Here is a 19,896-nt window from a genome sequence, read left to right as displayed (position 1 = left end):
TACTTTACGTTTTTTAATTTCAATTTCTTCACCACCGAATGGATGCCAGTCCGTTTACGGAATTTTTCGAAAACCACCCATGAGAAGCCTTGAACTCGGGGTTGCCGTTGATGTCCCCTCTCCGCCGTCGTCTTTGGCTTAGGCAATCAAATTGCCGAAAATAGCGCTGGGCCTTCTGTAGATTGCCGTCTCAGTTATCGTATCGCCATCGATTTCTTTGTCCTCGTCCATACAAGAAGCAGCCTTTCCATTTCATTATGCACATGGCTCCTCTTGTTGAACAAAATAGTCACGCCCTTGGAAGGTGTAGCTGCTTTGATGGCTTCCTTCTGCTTAAGGATGGTGCCTATCGTCGACGGATTCGGCCGTATTCCTTAGCGATCACACTAACCGCAAGGCCAGCTTCATACTTTTTTATTATCTCCATTTTTGTCTCCATAGAAAGCATTCTCTTCTTTCTGTGAACTTCAGCAACTTTCTTGGGATGCCATGACTCTATGTACTGTACGTAATTAAGTTAACCGTTCTCACAACACGATAAAGTAGCACAACACGATAAATGGTACTGCAACGAAATCACTAACGAATTTTACGTTACTAAACGAAATCGTTTGGACCGAACGAATGCCGATTGCGTCGTTAAAGTTTCGGGTGTTGATGGCTGAGCTAAGGCACGCCAACACGTACGTATAGAAGATGCATGATGGCAGGGATGGCTGTTTCATTAGACCCTTTGTAGTTTGTAACATGTTTAAGAATGACCTTAAAGATATAATTACAGACTTAAATACAAATTAGTTGCCTTAGAGATATCTTCGTTGAATATGTATGTTTAATATATTTTGTGAATAAGTTTTTGTTTACCAAAGATCTGAATTGGTCAGCTGTCGCCCTGTATAATCCTTTCATTGTCTCGTCCCTGTGTCTGAGCAGTTGGACTTAATCTTTTAAATTGTACCCATCTTTATGCTTGTTTAGAAACGTTACTCATTCTCCAGGTGTGCCGGATTCTAGGTACTAATCTCCTTATAATCCCTATCTGTCAGTTATACGACCTTTCCTGTACTGTCATTTCCTCGTGTAAGTCAGTTTGTCTGCTGAGTAAAGGACGTTGAGTCGAAAGATCTCGCAGAAACTCCGTTGTTTATTTTTCCTTCGTGGCTTATACCTTTACTTATATATATGTGTATATATACACACATGTACACATTTGAATTTGTAATTTATCTCGTGAAACTTCCTAACATTAACGCGCGTGATAAATGAAGGTCATTCACCCCCTTTCATGACCTTTGAGAGGCCTTTTCGTGAAAAAGCCCTTCTCTAGAGACTAATTCCTTTGCAATGAAGAAAGCGTTGGATGTGATAAGAGATAACAGATAAACAGAGACAGACATTATTAGAGAGACAAACGTAAACAGAAAGAGTTGAATAATGGGTGCATTGCAAGTTATTTGGGAGGAAGAAATGGTCTGGAATGTGTTATCATTAGGCTGCAGTATAAATGAGCATTTTAAAGTTAATAAGAATTAATTGTTTGAATAGACGATTGGTTCTATGGTTTTCAGGTGTTTTCTGAATGATAGGAAGTACCATACAAAATCATATCACAGATAGATTTACTACATTTATATGTATATATTTTTTTCATTTCTGCAGCCTTCACTTCCTTATTTTTATGTCTGTGATTTACATGAAATTTATGTTTCTACTATGTGCGTTATTGCTCTATGTTGAATGTTGAGACGGAAGCGGTTTGAGGTGATGGAAAACTCTCTCGGTTGTCAGTTCCCTCATTCTGGCTTTGCTCTGCCGCTGACATCTTTGCTAACCGTTTCATGCCGTTGCAACTATGATGAATGCGACTTGGATTGGTTCATCATGCCTAGAATGACTGTATTCTTTCCATTTTCTACAATGGGAGCCTTCCACAGAATACTGAACCATTTTCCTAGTAAGGAAGATAAACCCTGTCTAGCAGATCAGAAATAGTCTTCTTAGCTTGGCAACATGTAAGAGAATTTCATTGGAATGTGCTCAGTATTTCTGTTGTAACTCTGAAATGTTGAGATTTGCTTTCAGTTAATGGTACGCAAGCAGTCAATTCCTGTATAAACAATGTAGTGCGTCGAACATTTCTATTTGTCTAAAGGAATGAATGATTATCGCGCTCTGAAACCCAAGGAATGAAATGAGTGAGATTTGATAGAGATGTAAAATTTATTTTCCGCTTACATGTAAAACTGCAGATTACTAAAAGACGGGCTGATACTTGTTAGTCTTGCAGCAGCGAAACTTAACATATTTTTTCTGAAATTCAGCTCCTGTCCCACACTATAATCAATTTTTACAAACTTGCATTGCGACTGAAAAAGGAGTATACATAGTGTCAGTTGGAATAACCTGATATTTGGAGATCGTGGTGTAGCAAAGAATCTTTTTCGCCGTTATGTTCCCAAAGTTTAAGTTACTGTTGTGTGCGTGTGCTTTTTTTTTCTTCTTTTTGTTACGGAAGTTAAAAAATTTTTATATGAGAAATACCATTTTCTTGATTCAACACAAGTAATACCCTCCCCATTCATGACTTATTTCATGAGACCAACTTTATCCGGTTGGGTTACTCATTACGAGAAATGCCTTCAAAGAAATAGCAACCTCAATTCTGCAGGGAGAAAAAACGAGCCTCCATAACCAGGAGGCCCAGCTGCCTTCCTGAAGGAGGCTGAGGATGAAGTGTTTCTCCCAAAGATAATTCTAATACTCGTGATTGGTCTCATAAAGATGGATGCCTTGTTGAATTACCTATCAAGACTTAGAGTAAATGTCCTTATCAAAGATAAGTTCCAAGAGCTGATTTGCAGATTGAGATATTCGTATAAGTGCTGCTGCTTCACCTCAAGTCCGGTATGAAAGGACATGATTACCTCTTCAACACTGAAGTCTAGTTAGTCACATGTGGAAGATGTGAGAGTACCTTAAATTCATTCATGTTTGTTGACAGACGTATATCTTGCACCAAACTATATTTTTTGCAGTAAATTAAGCGCCAGAGAACGGATAACCTAGATTACAATACCCAGACATCAAGACATGAATATCTGAAATGTAAGGAAAGATATGCCTACCACTTACAAATACAAATGTCAATCTTGCTGAAATATAAATCTAGAGACGTCTTACTATTTTCATGTTCCAGTCACTGCTATTGAATCTCACCACTTTGAATCCGGAAGCAGTGACAACAAAAAGATGGTAGCAGTTTTCCTTGGCATGGAACAGGTTGATCAATAAAGGAGGCCTATGATTCATTATGATAATGAAGGAGAATTTTTACACGATATATATGTAATTGTAATAGCCACAAAGACGTAGTATTAACTTTAAGGCTTACTGGGTGTGGATTTGAAATCTCCTAAGGACAACGTAATTTCTTCATTTGGATCTTAGTGAAGCATTTCCAAAAAGGATGAAGCAATCTAAAAGTCAGAAGTCATTGTGGCTGGTAAAAAAGTGACCAGTGCATTCTGTATGTACATATTTCAGGTTAGAAAGCAATTAATGCTTTCTAGTAAATGTATCTGCATTCAACAAATATCAGGTGCAGGTTCTAATCATGCCACTGGCAACAGAATTGCTTCTTTTGTTCCTTCGTTGGGATCATATGTTTGTTGTGAAAATTATTTCCAAAAAGGGGGCAAACAAAATCAAGAAGTTAAGAGGTCATTGTGCTTGTTATAAATACATATAAATCTGTTAAAAAGTGACCAATAGAGTTTATGTACTGTGGATGTACTTCAGCTTAAAAAACATCAAAACTTAAACAGTGATACAATAGAGGATGGATTTATTCCAGCTCAAGTGAATGTGTCTGAATTCGGCAGATAAATGTATGTATGAGTGGGAATGCATTTAAATCCTTCGTCATGGTCAAGTGACAATTATTAACCTCATTCTGAGATGGTAAATGCCAGATCGAATCCTGCCATGGGAGTCAGAATTTCTTTATTTGGATTTTAGGCTTTGTAATGCCAACTTTATTCAGAAAAGTGTGAAGGAATAGAAAGTTAAGAAGTCATAGTAGCTGTCACAAATGTATACATATCTGGTAAAAAGAGACCAATACATTCAATATATATATATATATATATATATATATATATATATATATATATATGTATATATATATATGATATATATAGTATATAATATATATATATATATACATACACACACACACACACATATATATATATATATATATATATATATATATATATATATATATATATGTATCTATGTATCTATATGCAGATATATATAATAGATGGATGTATAATCATACATATATTATATATATATATATATATATATATAATATATATAATATATATATATATATATATATGTATGATTATACATCCATCTATTATATATATGTGTATAGATGCATATATATATATATATATATATATATATATATATATATATATATATATATATATATATATATATATATATATATATATATATATGTGTGTGTGTGGTGTGTGTGTGTGTGATCAAAGCTACAACCACGAAAGAAAATTGAAACAATGAGATGCTACATACTCTCGTCTTATTACCAAGATAATTGTGACCACGTCTTGGTAATAAGGCGAAAGTACTTAGCATCTCATTGTTTCACTGTTGCTTCGTGGCTGTAACCTTGTTCACACACTCACTGTATATTCATACATACATACATCATATATATATATATATATATTATAATATATATATTATTTATATCTTATATTATAATATTATAATAATACACACCTATATATAAAAAATAAAAATCCCTGACTAGGGATTAGGCTAAGAAGGAATATCTTGAAGAGATATTCTTCAGATACGGTTTCTAGATTTATTTGCAGTATTTTGTTACCTTTACTGCTACTGAATATCATAGTTGGATAGTTGGAGAATTATAATACGTTGGCCATTGCGAAATAACTTGTACTGAAACCTTACAAAGAAATGTGCCAGATTTTACAAAATCAGAAATATATTTAGCTGCAGTTTGAGTTTATTTTGATATCATGTCGATGTTGTGCTTAATTAATCGTAGCTGTTATCATGGACATTCATCTTTGCATATTGACAAAATAAGCTGCTCTTGGAGTTTGTTTTTACGTTTTATATATATTATACCTATATATGATATATATATATATATATATATATATATCTATATATATATATATATATATATATATATATAATATACACACACCTATATATAAAATATCCCTGACTAGGGATTTGGCTAAGAAGGAATATCTTGAAGAGATATTCTTCAGATACGTTTCTAGATTATTTGCAGTATTTGTTACCTATACTGCTACTGAATATCATAGTTGGATAGTTGGAGAATTATAATACGTTGGCCATTGCGAAATATCTTGTACTGAAACCTTACAAAGAAATGTGCCAGATTTTTACAAAATCAGAAATATATTTAGCTGCAGTTTGATTTTATTTTGATATATGTCGATGTTGTGCTTAATTAATCGTAGCTGTTATCATGGACATTCATCTTTGTATATTGACAAATAAGCTGCTCTTGGAGTTTTACGTTTTATTCATTTTCAAGTTTCGTTTCTAAGGTGCTCGTTGGTTTTTGTCAGTGTTTGTGTCGATGGAAGCAAGAGATTCCGTGAATTTTCCTTTCTCTGAACCCCTTCACTTTTGTGACTTTCAAAATGTATTTTATGTTGCACATTTTTTTCGCCTGTACATTTCATATCTACATTGTAATTTTTCCTCGTCTTTATTATATTATAAATGTGGTCTGTGGCAAGTCTGCTACTACACTTTATTTCATGGCAACTCAACCCAAGGTTTTTGTTAAATGCAGTATCTCAAGTTAAAGTTGTACGCAAAAATTCTCAAATCAGGGTCGATGATTTGCACAAACTTTTATAATTTCCCAGAATAAAACAAACTAAACACTGATACAGACACGCAGATATGTACGTAGACTCCATGTATATTTAAATTTACAGCAACTCGTTCATTTGCATAACTGATGTACATTCAAGCCAGCATTCACTTTTTGTACTTAAAATATGTATTCATGCCTAATCGTATATTTTACATGTACGTAGATCACGCGATGCATGCCAATGCCAAACAACGTTTTTTTTTTTTAAATTTTTTCCTTTTTTTTTATAAAGGAAAAGCAGTCAGACAGCAGACGAATGTTTGAGTGCACAGGAAAAGCTTCATCCGTCGTGTGCCCGCAAACCTGCAGGGAAAGTTCCAATGCTTTGCAATCGATTAGCTGCAGCATGCAAGGAAGACCCAGGGTGCAGGTCAGTTCACCCATTCCTTCTTCCTACTTCGCACTTATATGTATTGTTACTTTCCAGGTGGTTCTCCCTTTATCCCCTTTTTAATAAAGTGCAAAAACATATTTCCTGCGTTATGTCATTTACATAGTTGATACCATTTCATAGTAAAATATTGTGTATTCATCAAAATTATATTTAGATATTTATCACTGTGGTCTTTTAATGTACGTAAGTCACGATCTTACTAAGCAGTGAGGTTTTTCCGTTTTATCAGGCATCGTCTAGAATTTTACGAACAGGCGTGTGCAGTAGACAGCGATACGAGACGCTGTGCTGGGTCTACAGCCGAATGCAGGAGAGCATTACTCGGTATCCTTGGTACCCAACTGCGCAATTTGTGCACTTGCTCTGCTCCTGATCCTATGGAAACATACACATGTTTGGATTGGCAAAGAATTCTTTGGTTTAATCCTTGTGTTGGTTAGTACTGTGGGGTTTGGTTTCTTAGATTCTTTGTGTGTATTTATTGGAGAGTTTAATATAGTTTCTTTCATAGAATTTATAATTAAATGTAGTTTTCTCACCCCCTTATAAAGATTAACTATTTAAAAAATCATCTTCACCGTTTCGTGTTCAGATTATTCTACCTTGTAGAAACATTAGAATGAAATACTCCTGACATTATGTAAAAAGTCACGATTAAGCACATGAGAAAATGTCTGTCACTTTCTCATTAAGTATAATTGAAGTTCGTCAAGTAAGGCATTATTGTGCCTTATGATTTCCAAATACTGATTTAAAAAAGTATTGCAGTGAGTGTGAATCGTAGGTCATCTTAGACAATATGAGTTGAATTTTTAATGAATAATCCTTCTTTCAGTTGAGGCACAAACTGATTACCACCGAGAAATGTTAGCTGGAACAAAGGAGGAGATAACAACAACTCCCAGCATAGTTATCACTCCCAGCATCATCTCTGGTGTTATCAGTGAACCCGTGCAACAAAACGGGGGAGACCACAGTGTCCCGAACAAGGGGTCTGTTGTTATCCATCCGAAAGTGAACACGACCATTTTTTACGCACCCACACGCTGGGAACCTCAGCCTCTACCACCAACTCAGCCTGTCGTCCCTTCTACGACCACCACCACCACCCCTGCACCAACAACTCTGCCTCCCAGTAAGTTAACTGACGGGTTTTCATCATCCATATTGCAGTTGTGTTACTATATGTTATGTCTGAAGAAGTGTTAAACTCGGTAGAAACATTTTTGTTTTCCTTCAGCACGAGCTGAAAGATATTCCCTTAAAAACCTCAGGTTTGTTTATGAAGAAAGAGTATAACTTGGTATTCAACATTTCGAATCTACAGGAATGAAAACCATCGCCTTTTATATCGGAGTATCTTTCGGCTCACGCTGACAGATACAGTATTAAAGGCTCTTGTTTGCATAGCAAGGAAAAATACGTGTTGTTCAAAATTTGATATATTATTTCAAGAATAGGATTCTTTGCCAAACTTACTGATTTCTTACCGCCAGAATATTGTGAGAAACGTCATGCCAGTGGGGACACTATAGACTATATCGAAGAAGGATGGGGGAAGCGCTTCTACAAAGACGAGGAATGTTCTGAACTGTGTCTGTGTCATGCAGAGGAGAAACTAGCATGTAGTGTCTTGGAATGCGTGGAGGCCCGGGCATGCGAGACAGATTTTGCCGTTTTCAACCATTATGCCCCAGCGTATCAAGCAGACCGTGGAGAATGTTTCTGCTATTCCGGCTCTTTCATCTGTGTCAGACCACCAATAGGTACAACAGATTTATTGTCAAGATGTCGTGCAACAAAGTTATATGTTATAATTATTTAAATATTATATATATAATAATATATATATATATGATATATATATATATATCATATATATATATATATAATACATATATATATGTGCTGTGTGTGTAAGAATGAACATTGTAGCCGTACATGAGTGCTCACATCCTACCTGGGCGTGATTACCAAGAGATGTTGGTTTTTTCATGAGTTGCTTAAATAATGATCAACAGTGCCTTTGTGGTTAGATACCCTGACAGCAGGTCTGGATGATGAAACGTTGTAAGTTTTTGTCAGGATTTCCAATTCGTGACACCCCTCATTTGTTTATGTTTTAAGGTTTTAAATTTCAGAAGTGGAAAATGGAGTTTTTATGAGCGCTTGCCTCGGCAGAGCACAATATTACAGAGAACTCAGACTCTCGTGTCCCTTTGCAGATGAATATGAAGTGAAAGACGGCGTTTTCCTGTTTCTTGGATACAGTAAGGCCGAGGAAAATCTCCTCCGCCCTTACACGAAGATCTCATTGGTGGACGCTGCCCTCTCCAAACTAAGTGACCTCGTACGTGAATCGGCTTTGATTATGAATGGGGTGAGTTACAATTATTCTCATTTTCCTTGCTTTATGAGCTTGATCTATTTAGGCCCTGTTAACTGAGGTAGAACTATTGTAGTTAAACCTTGTTGCGAGAAAATTGTTTTAATGTAGGTATTCATTCCCTATATGTCGTGGTACTGTTTAGTGCCGTTTCAAGTTATTGAAGATAATCAGATAATGTTAAGGAAAAGATTTGCATATGGCCTTTCTTATCCTAACCAGTAGATTGTCATCCTTTGTTATTAAATATAATGTAATGAACTGTTACGCAAGAAGGAAATGTAAAAGATTACATCACTACGTATAACGCTTGACTGAATAGTTTAATAATTAGGAACAGAGACAATCTCTCTCTCTCTCTCCTTCCTTGCAGATGACTGCATAGATAATTTCAAAATTACCATTATATATTTTTTGCGTGTGTGTGGATCTATGAGAGTTTGTGTATGACAGCCTAAGTGAAACTTTTTGCATCTTCATTATGTGCATGCATGTATAATATATATATATATATATAGATAATAGATATATATATCATTGTATGTATATTTCAACATAGTATTACGCAACAAAGTCGATATCTTTAGACTCTCATCCTCTTAGAATAAGAGGATGAGTGGTTGTCATCCTCTTATTCAGCAAATTATGATATAGTAATTATTATAGAACACCATTGTGTTTCCTGATGATTATACTGCAATGTTTCCCTGTCACTTTTCGCACCAGTTATTTGACGTATTTGTGATAGTATTCCTTTCCCGTCCTCAGAGCTTTTGGTAGAACTGATGAACATGATCTATACCCTGATTTACCTTTCATCATCGCTGTCCCCAAACATTCCCTTTCATCTACCTCATTCCACCAGCTGGAAAACTGTCTTCTAAACTCCATGCAGAGGAACACTTGTTTTTTTCGAAATTACTTCATAATATCAATGCTTCCATTGACCTGAACTACTTCACAGGTCCTGCAGAAGCGAATTTGGAAACATTTACTTCCCGTACACGCATGAAATCTTTCTACTTTAGTTGTTCTAAATGATTCTCAGCTTTGCAGATTCTTAGGATTATTTACTCCGAGAACATTGGTCCTGCTATAACGATCTTAAAAGAATAGTAAAATTACTACTCTTCTTCAGGCAAACTCTTGAATAGAATATAAAATTGAGGCCCAAGGCCAAGCACTGGGACCTATGTGGTCATTCAGCGCTGAAAGGGAAATTGAGAGTAGAAAGGTTTGAAAGGTGTAAAAGGAGGAAAACTTCGCTGTTCCACTATGAAACAACTATTAGGAGAGGGTGGATAGCAGAATGGAAGATAGTATGAACGAAGGTACATTAAAAAGAATGAGGGGGGTTGCAGCTAAGGGCCACATGAGGTACCCTGACGCCACTGCCCCCCCCCCCCCCCCCCCCCCCCCCCCCCCAAGGGGCCAAACTTTCCTCCCAGCCTGAAGTATCATTTCCTCAGCGAGTCATTCATTTGCTGCTCACATCCTAACTCTAGTAATCAACAATGTACACAAATTTAATAGACACTTCACCTTTATCTCTGGTCACATTAAGCAACTTCTACTTCCTTGGTAATGAAGTTTGTCTTCTGAAATTAACTCTTCTCTTCATCTCAAACATGAATGCAAAATTATATTGTCTCCCCCTGGAATGGAAGGGAATTGAATATAAAATTTAGGCCAAAGGCTAAGTGTTGGGACTTAAGAGGGCATTCAACACTGAAATGGAAATGAAGAGCGAAAAGGTTTTAAATGTATATCAGGAGGAAAACTTCGCAGTTTCTCGCAAAATGAAAGAAAGATAATACGAATGGGGGTACAGTAAAAGAAATGAAAGGGGTTACAGCTAGAGGCCGAAGGGACCCTGCAAAGAACCTTAAGTAATGCCTATAGTGCACCGCGTGAGGCGCACTGATGGCAGTGCCCCTCTACATGGTTGTCTTCACATGGATACGTAATTTTTGTACCTTCTACTGCATAAAACAAAGATGCATGTAGTACATCAGACAGTTGTCATCCCTTTCCCTTCATCAGTTAGGCTTACAAATATATTAATAAAAATAAAAAATAAAAAAACTTTTCGTTCATCGTTTCCTCTATGAAAGGGTAAGCATTGACAGAGAATACCACCACCTCTGGTAGCAGTGCCTCACCACTAACATATATATCATAAATGTAGGTTTAAATGTAGATAATAGCTCGCTGTAAAGTCTATTCATTATTTTTTCTTATTCTCTTTGGGACCTTAGCTTATAAACATAGGATTACATGGATAACTTCTCAAATAAAATGTGTAGTACATGTAATACAAAATTAGATACTCTATCATCTTGAGGTATTAAAGTACACCCATTCTTCTAAGGAAAGTATTTCTTTATTTATATTAACAATCAAGAGCTTATTATGTTTTAATACAATATCAGAAAATTAGTTACACATTGAAAAAATTTTGCTATATATTTTTCGATTTTCATGTACTAAGGCTATTGAGTTTGGCTTCCAGCCTTAGTTTTAACAGTAAGCCTGTAGGTGACTGTTTAAGAAAATGTGCTGAGAGAGAGAGAGAGAGAGAGAGAGAGAGAGAGAGAGAGAGAGAGAGAGAGAGAGAGAGAGAGAGAGCGCGAGCGAGCGAGCCTAATTTTCAGGACTAGAGATCACTTCCCTAAATATTGTACTAATGACGATAACGTAGCAGGTATTGGCAAATGGCAACTGGAACCGTACTCTGATAAAATGCTTTCGATTCTGGAGGCCATTTGTTTATCCGCCTTGTTTCAGGGTTACTTCCTATTACTACTTTAGTTGTTGTTTCCAAGTTTTCAAAATTCAAAAATAAAAGTTTCAAATCAGAACAGTAGATTATTTATGATTAATAATATTAGTAGGTATTCTTAATTGTTATACTACTGTCATTACAACAGTTACAGGGTTATCAAAAGTATTGAAAGATATTTAGAGATCTCGTGTAAACATATATGATTAATATTAGGCTTAGCAAAGTTAACGCATTATTTTTTGGTTTTGTATTATTTAACGGTAGTAGACCACTTCTCAAGCCTTAGTAGAACCTTAATAAAGGCTTGAAGACTCACAGTCAATGAAGCACTGAAACAGTGGGTGTTGTTGAGTCAGAGGCTCAAGACCGAGGTAGATAGTCAGTAAGCCTTAGTATATAACACTGTCTCTACACCTTCCATGCAGCGTGACCGCCGTGTAAGTAGCCAGGACACCCGACATATCAAGGTGCTTATGAAACTACTGTTCATATTTCATTCCCACTTCGTGCCTGTTTTGTTTCATGCATATCAAATAAAAAATGCTAATTGATGCAAGATTTTAAGTGTTTAGGTTATGACATATGGTGTGGAAAACAGACACATCAGTGGGATTACGTATCTTGATTTTACGTTTTATGCATATTGTATTCACTATGTGGTTAACGCAAGATAGATGCTCTTTACTCATTATGACTACAGTAATGTGATACGCATCTATGTTTGCTATTTTTATGAGATATCTATTGTTTTACCTTACTGCAAATTTCTTGCCTCTTGGTGGTTCTTATTTTTTTTATTTCATTTATTTTTGGACATTGGATCAACTTTTTATTGTATGTAGTTTATTTTCTGATGGGAATAACGATATATCAATTGCAAAACGTACAAGGTTTTCTTAATGAACGTTTGCCAGCCAATTGGCAACTTTTGATATTACCCGAGTGTTTTCAAAGCAAAGCCATTTAATTGAATTAAGAACTGGATTAAGGAAACATGATGTGCGCTTTTTACTTGAGTGAACCAGGGCCAAGATTTCGGTTTATTGACTTCATCTTGTCCCGAGTTTGACAAGTCGTAAGGTAGTGTCGTACTGTCACTTTGCACTTGAGCAGTGGATGTCACTATATATTATATTATATATATATATATATATATATATATATATATATATATATATATATATATATATATATATATATATATATATATATATATATATATATATATATATATATATATATAAATATATAATGCGGTATAGCATAGTAGACAACTCCTCGACTTAGCCATAACGAAATACACCATAAGGTATAGCATAATAGACAGCTTCACAACATAGCCACAACGAAATATCAGTAGCTACAGCAGCACGGGGCTAAGGTCTCATCAGCAGTTATAAAGTAGGTATCGTCTCCCTTCAGATACAGAAGAGCATCTTCGTACTCGCTAAATTTCATTTTAATTCGTAGTTACTCTTGCTCCTCAAAATTGGCCATTTTTGAGCCATGACTTATTTGTATTGTAGATTTGTAATTTCACAAAATTGCCCCATTTTATAGCATCATTTCTAGTTTTGCACGAACATTGGTTTGGGGATTATTAAGCACCAATCAAATTTAGGCTATACCCGAAATTGAATGAACTTCTAGTCTAAGTTATTATGCAAGTATTAATTTTTATGGATCCAATTGTATAATTGTTTAATCAGTGCAGTTTTGCTATTATTGGTAATTACCTTTGAACATTTGCTAACGCGCACCTGTTTTTTTATAAAGAAATATAATAGCTGTAGCTACCTGTGAAACTCAGGGATTGTAAATAATCACCAGCTTATTCAGGAAATTTATGGGAACTAGTAACTCCACAGTATATTCTCAAATCACATTCCCTAGTATTTTTCTAATTTCTTCAATAAACATCTGCAATAGAACTGAAGTTACTCAGGATAGTTTTAAATCTTTCCTTCCGAGCTAAGACCTTCATTAATAGCAAGTCCTGTTAGTTGTCATCTCCCCTTGGCTAGATTGCAAGTAATTTTGAATGTGATAAAAAATTACAATATCAAAATTTTTTATGGTAAAGCACCAATAATGTAACTTCAACCCCATTAAAAGGTCGTCTATCGTTCAATAAAAAGCTACTATTCGGTATTTTAATATTTATATTTTTTATAGGTATGTTTAATGGCCAAAGATAAAGTAGGTCAGGGTCAGTCATGTTAGGTTTAATACTGCAATACAAGCTGTGGAAATCCAGATAATCATTGGAAGTTTAATTTTGGGGTATTGGTGGTTTTATCCAGCTTGCCAGCATCGTTGATTTGCATAAGTCTATTCATTCAGGTGTAGTCAACTGGAGGCGTTCAAAATTCTATCGGAGAGGCAATTACAATTTGCACTAGCAGTAACGCTCAAACAAACAAAAAATCCATAGTAGATAGTATAATGTAGATATAGTAGATAATATAATGTAATTTGGACTTATATTTGTTATATTTATTGCTTTCGGAATATTTAGTGGTATGTTGAAATTTCTTTTTCCTTATACGAGGCATCAAAAACTTTTACAGTGTGAAAGAAAAGACTAAAGCCCGTTTACATTATAAAATTTTCATCTTAATACTTTTTTGTATGCTTATCCAACACCCAACAACCATCCCCCCCCCCCTCCATTTGCTTTAGGCTGATTCAAGCTCAATGTAGTGGATGGAAAAATGTTTATTGGCCAAGTGCACTAAAGTATTTATTATTAACATGTGTTGTGAAGAAGTTTCCTTGGCTTATTATTTTGGACGTGTCTATTCCAACAAAATGTATTAGGAATATTCTCCATACAGTAGTCCTTCAACTTAGTGACGCCCTTTTCAGAAGTGAAAGTTGACAGTACCTACTACATCATCTTTGCCTCGTCACCCCATAAGTTTTCCCAGTGTTCAAAGTTTATTACCCCATTAAAGAATTTAAAGAATAATAAGTATTTCCATCAGTATTCCTCCCCAGAACTCGGAATAGTAATCTTGATTGGAATGCTAAATTTTAAAAAACGACAGTTTAAAAAGTTGGTTCTCTGTAAAATAGCAACACTAAACGAAAAGCACAATCTTGAATTTGAAAGATGTTGCAACGTCTGCATTTTTTCCTCGGAACTAATACCTGGTCTAAACTCCACCCCGATTGTAAAGAAAATGCTTTGTGTCAAGGTAGTATTTATTCATTTGCGAACAAGTGGTGTCGGATACCTTTTACTTGGGCTTTTTCTCACATTTCCAAAATTATTTTTAAACCTGTTCTTTCCTTACAGTTTTTAATATGATAACCTTATAGTTGAATCGCAATTTCATTTTAGTAAGCCTTCCCAATGAATAATGCAGGCCTGTGTGTATTCACAACTGATTCTATTTTGTTTGCAATACTAACAATATTTCCCTCCTTTGTCCACACACTATATTAATCTTGTTCAGTGTCTGATTTCTTAATCCATTTCTCGTGCTTGTCAACAAATGAGGAAAACCACAATCCTGTATCATGGAAAGGAAATTTGCCTTAAAGTTTTCAAATATACTGCTCATGCATTGCCTTAGTAACTCTTATCTTAATTTTTAAGACATGATGGTGGTGTATGCAGTAGGAACCAGTAGCACATAGTTCCATGATGGTGGTATATGTAACAGGAACCAGTAGCACAAATTCATAGTTTTTTCATTGCTATGAATTTAAAATCCCTTTATGCATTTTATTTTATTAAAAATTATATGGTTACTATGCAGTACCTTTCATCATCTATATATTAATACAAGTTCTCGATACTATAGATATAAAATGTATTTCCCTTCTTTTATTTAAAACTCTACCAAAATCATTTCACTCTGAAAATAACAGGACTGTTGGTGAGGTTTTAATCCAAGCTTGTGTTGCACACTATTCATCAATTAGAGTTCTTAGTGATTAGAGAGGTGATTTAGCCTGACAACAGTGCCAAACCCTGAAGTGTTTTACGGCATTAATGATGACTGACAAAAGTACAATTCTAAGTGGAAAGCATGGATCCTACTTTTCTATTCCACTTTTAGCAATACAAGAATTAGTGCATAAAATGTATTATGTACCATACTATTGCTTCAGCAACATAATTAAAGACTTGTAAGGGTAAGGATAGTTCACCATGCTAAGAATGTCATTTCCAACCTTAGTTAAGATAATCCATAGCAGAATTGTCATTTTGTCCACCTAGTGTGATCTACTTATAAGTAAATGTATCATTGTTTATATCGAAGATTCATAAATAGAAGTCTAGTAGTGTTAGTCAACCTGTTTCCATTTAATGTCAAGTCAGACCTATGTTTACAAGTATTAACCTACTTTATGTTCAATACTAAACCACTGTATAATTTTCTTGAAAAGGGGTATTACTTTTACTATTACTAAAACAGTCTTACCTCTCACTTTATCGAATTTTGAACTCATTACAGTTAGTTGCTTCTTAGCATGAAATTGCTGTCTCCATAAATGTTCTCTATTTCCCTTTTCATTTACAAATACACTCGCTATTTAGCACAGTTGCATGTGTATGTCCACACCTGTACTCCTGTACATATTGCATTGCACACAAACATACGTACTCCATTCAATTGCATATGTTTTCTGTGGTTACATACAATTTTAATAATGTGTGCATGTATCAAATATGAGTACAGTAGTTGTATTACATACTGGACTGCGAATTTTGATTTACAGGACAAAATTTGTTTTCAGTAGGCAAACAGGTGTATGTGGTGTAAAATATATATATTAATAGGCAAAGCAAAGGTAAAGTCATTGGACCTTGGGTAGCTATGAAGATTTATGTAGCTCTGCATACAACCAATATAATTTTTTCTTGTGAGTGTGAACAAGTTTGATATAAGGGCAGAATTTTACAACTTTGTCATTATTTTCAGTGTCATGATGTTAAGCATGGCATGGAATTTGTTTTGTGATCTTACATATTTCTGTTGCTACATGTCAGAAGCATCATTATTTTTCTAGAAAGTTTAGATGATAAGTGTTGCAAATGATTGGAAAGCTGCATGTAGATTTAAGTTTCTTAAAATATGGGAAAGTAAATCCAGCTATTCATTTTTACTTCTGTGGACTGAAAGTCAAGATCATGAATAGAAAGAGTGATTTTACATGAATTAGGAGAGAGCTCAGGTTACATTTGTGTTGATACCTTAATACTTCTTTATGATGCTAGTAAATGTATTCTTAGCTTTTTTCTAAATTTAAATTAGCACATTTTCCCTGGCATAATCTGCATTGAAAAAAAATCATGGGCAGAGTAAATCATTTGGGTACAAAATTTTTAAGTGTAGAGCTTTGCTTGCAAAACTTACTTGGTTATTCCCAGTTAATATTACAATAGGTTTACTACTGATTATCTGTACACACTTCTCTCCCAAAGATATCTTTTCCCCCCCTCCCAACCTTCACTACCCAAACATGTGGCAGTAACCTTAGAAATTTATTTGAAATAAATATTCCTTATGTGGGCCATTTATGGAAACTCATTCCAGTTTAGATGCAGCATTATAGTTTGTACGAGTACTATTTAATCTCTTTTTTTTTTTGTGACAAATTTAATTTCTGTCATGCAGCCTAATATTTGATTCATTTTATTCTTTTCTTTAGACGGAGTGTCATTTGGAGCTGGTGACTAAAATAGGTGAGAACATCATATTGCAAGCTAAACTCGAGGAGTTTGAATATCTCAGAGATAATATGACAGCAGAAATGCTTCACAAAGAAAAGGTGAGAATTCAGTTTCTTTGGAATAAATTATATTTTCTTATACTTTATATTATATTCATAAGGCACAAGGAATGAGAGATAGCTGGGAAGGTTATTTTTTCTAATCCATTAAATAAGAAAGCCTACCTGAAAGAGCAAGATCAATTTGGAAAATAGGAGGCAAGACATTCTGCACTGAAACAAGGTGATGAAGCTGGGTCCATATAAGGGCAGACAAGTCAACTTCGGAGTATATCTACACTTACCTTACAAGTTTAACTAAGAAAGAATCTTTGAGCACCTGGTTCTGCTACTGAAGAGAAGTAATGCAAAAGGGAGATGAAGTGGAAGGTCACCAGTGAGACCCAGATGATACAATTCTAGAGGTTTATTTTCACAAAGAACAGATCAAAAATTAAGTACAGTTAATTTACAAAGGGGCTCACAATTAGATCAAAGTACAAATGAATTATAAGGGAAGGGTATCCCAAATAAGTACAATTAATTCTGAAGTTGGCAACGGAGCTGAATGTAGCGTGGTGGCAAACTGGAAACGAGATTACAAGTGCAGATTTCAAGCACACGCAACAGCATTTCCTGAAATGCAGAGATAGGCCCTGCTGATTATTAAAATTAACATGCAGGCCTATCAAACAAAATGGACAAAGTCTATGGCTGAGGCACTTCATTTCACTTATTGAATACAACAAATGTAACTTAGCAACCAAAGCGATGTTAAATCACTGAAATGCCAGATGCAAGAGATACACAAGAAAAGAAAACTTCGAGATAGGAATGCAAGAGAATTACATACAGACAATAGAATGGGCAAAATTCCCCCCTATCAGACATGTACCTGCTTGACTTATGATATGTTCTTGTAGCCAGAAAGCAAAGATGAATTCCAGTTAGCCAATTCGTATGGATGCTTTCACTGTAGTAGTAGTTAGTGGCATGGTATCATCTTAGGCTAGGAGCTTTCGTGACTCTAAGGAAACGCTGTCTCGTTAGCTCTCTGCCAAAGTTCCTGCTTTTCCCTTCTTGGGGCATTGTCCAACCTCTCTCAGATCATGTGAACTGGGTTGCTGGGCCAGTTTATTCTGGTTGGCAGATAATGGGAAGAATTCAACATGGGGAAAAAAAAGCATTCCCTGTCCACTTCAGCTGGAAAACTACCCTTACACACCATCTTTTACTGTACGTACTTCTCTTTATTTTATCAAAAGGGGTTTTATCTAAAATGGCACACGGCCTGATTTCTATAACAGCTCCCCCTTTAAGGAGAGATTCTGTACCTGATGGGATGTTCAGTCTGCTAGTGAAGTTAGTATTTCAATATAGTTTTACATTAATAAATGGCTGCTTCTAATACCACATGCAGTAGTAAGAGCAATTGCATCAAATAAGCCAATTAAGCAGGTGAAGCTAATAAACTAAAATGCTTTAAACCCAAAATGAGTTGCAATTAACTTTTAATGCAACATAAACACAAAGGTCCTGTGTCCTCAACTGTGTGCTAGAGAACAGACTTTGCTAATTACAAGTTGCAAAAAATCACATATTTCATAAAACACAAGTCTTGGTTAGGCTACAGGCTAGGAGACAATCTAGGCATCCTTCTCTGGGTAAGGTGCCAAAATTGCTCTAATTAAGAGAAGGCACTGTTATATATAAAGGACATGATTGCCATGAGAGCTCAGTGGCTCTGTTAACTACATGGACCTTCTACACTCCCTACTCCTTTTTCTCCTTGGTTTCTAACAATGTACAGGCTGAGGTTTCCTAGCTGTAGTCTGGGCACGCGACTCCAGAGGAGGCTGTCAAGACCTTTGGGCCAGGTTTGGGCCTACAATACAACTACTACCCTTGGGACCAAGACCTGGAGTAACTATACACAGGTGTTATGTTAACTAGCGAAACAGGCACCAAGTTGGCTACTGTCTTGGTTGTTGCAACAACCTGGACAGTGATGGTGCCAACTAGTTCTGCAGGTAGCAAGCTTCTGGGAATGGTAGTGAAGAAGAGGTGCTGTAGGCACGAGAGTTTTACAGGTTACAAGGACCAACTCGGGCATGGGTTGCGAGGCCACACGAAAGGATGAGCTTCCGCTGCAGTCAGCAAAATCTGGAAAAGTCCCTAAGAAACTTCAGGCCGCCTCTCACCCAAGCAGTGGTAGCGAGGCCAGGCCGATAGATGAGGTGGGGCCTGGATTGGGATCACTTGAAAGGGAATCGATAACCTTTCCTACCTCACCCTTTCCAGGACAATCCCAGAACTTCGTGGAATGCCCGTATTTCTTACAAATATAGCAGTAAATCTGGTTATAATTTCTACAAGACGCAGTTACAGTATGGGTAGACTGAGAGTTCTGATTAGAGGGGGCTTTGACATGGCTTCCCCTTTAACTTTGCACTGGACCTCTAAATTACCTATTTTTTGACTATAAGTACACACAGGCAGCAATGAAGAAGGTCAATTTCTGGGCCAGAAAGAAATGTGCGCTGTGGGAGTTACTGGAGGATGGAAGGTACGGCTCTTAACCCTTAATGGATGGATAGTTTCTCAGGAGTAGTAATAAC

The 19,896-nt window shown here is 35.7% G+C and overlaps 1 protein-coding gene across 4 annotated transcripts in view; it reads left to right on the top strand.

Annotated features, from left to right (window-relative positions):
- LOC135225755 (uncharacterized) overlaps positions 1-19,896 on the top strand; it is a 706,758-nt gene that overhangs the window by 662,441 nt on the left and 24,421 nt on the right. For 3 of the 4 annotated variants that reach the window (XM_064265200.1, XM_064265199.1, XM_064265197.1), the window contains 7 exons: positions 6,219-6,356; positions 6,610-6,815; positions 7,216-7,515; positions 7,877-8,146; positions 8,606-8,760; positions 11,977-12,018; positions 17,219-17,338. In XM_064265200.1, the coding sequence (XP_064121270.1) occupies positions 6,219-6,356; positions 6,610-6,815; positions 7,216-7,515; positions 7,877-8,146; positions 8,606-8,760; positions 11,977-12,018; positions 17,219-17,338 (1,231 nt within the window). The remainder of the gene's footprint in view (positions 1-6,218; positions 6,357-6,609; positions 6,816-7,215; positions 7,516-7,876; positions 8,147-8,605; positions 8,761-11,976; positions 12,019-17,218; positions 17,339-19,896) is intronic. The other variant, XM_064265198.1, reaches the window with a different exon arrangement.

The sequence above is a fragment of the Macrobrachium nipponense genome, chromosome 13 (genome assembly GCF_015104395.2).
Source record: "Macrobrachium nipponense isolate FS-2020 chromosome 13, ASM1510439v2, whole genome shotgun sequence".
NCBI lineage: Eukaryota > Metazoa > Arthropoda > Malacostraca > Decapoda > Palaemonidae > Macrobrachium > Macrobrachium nipponense.
The sequence above is the reverse complement of the archived record's forward strand: the minus strand, read 5'-3'. Positions and strand labels throughout refer to the sequence as shown.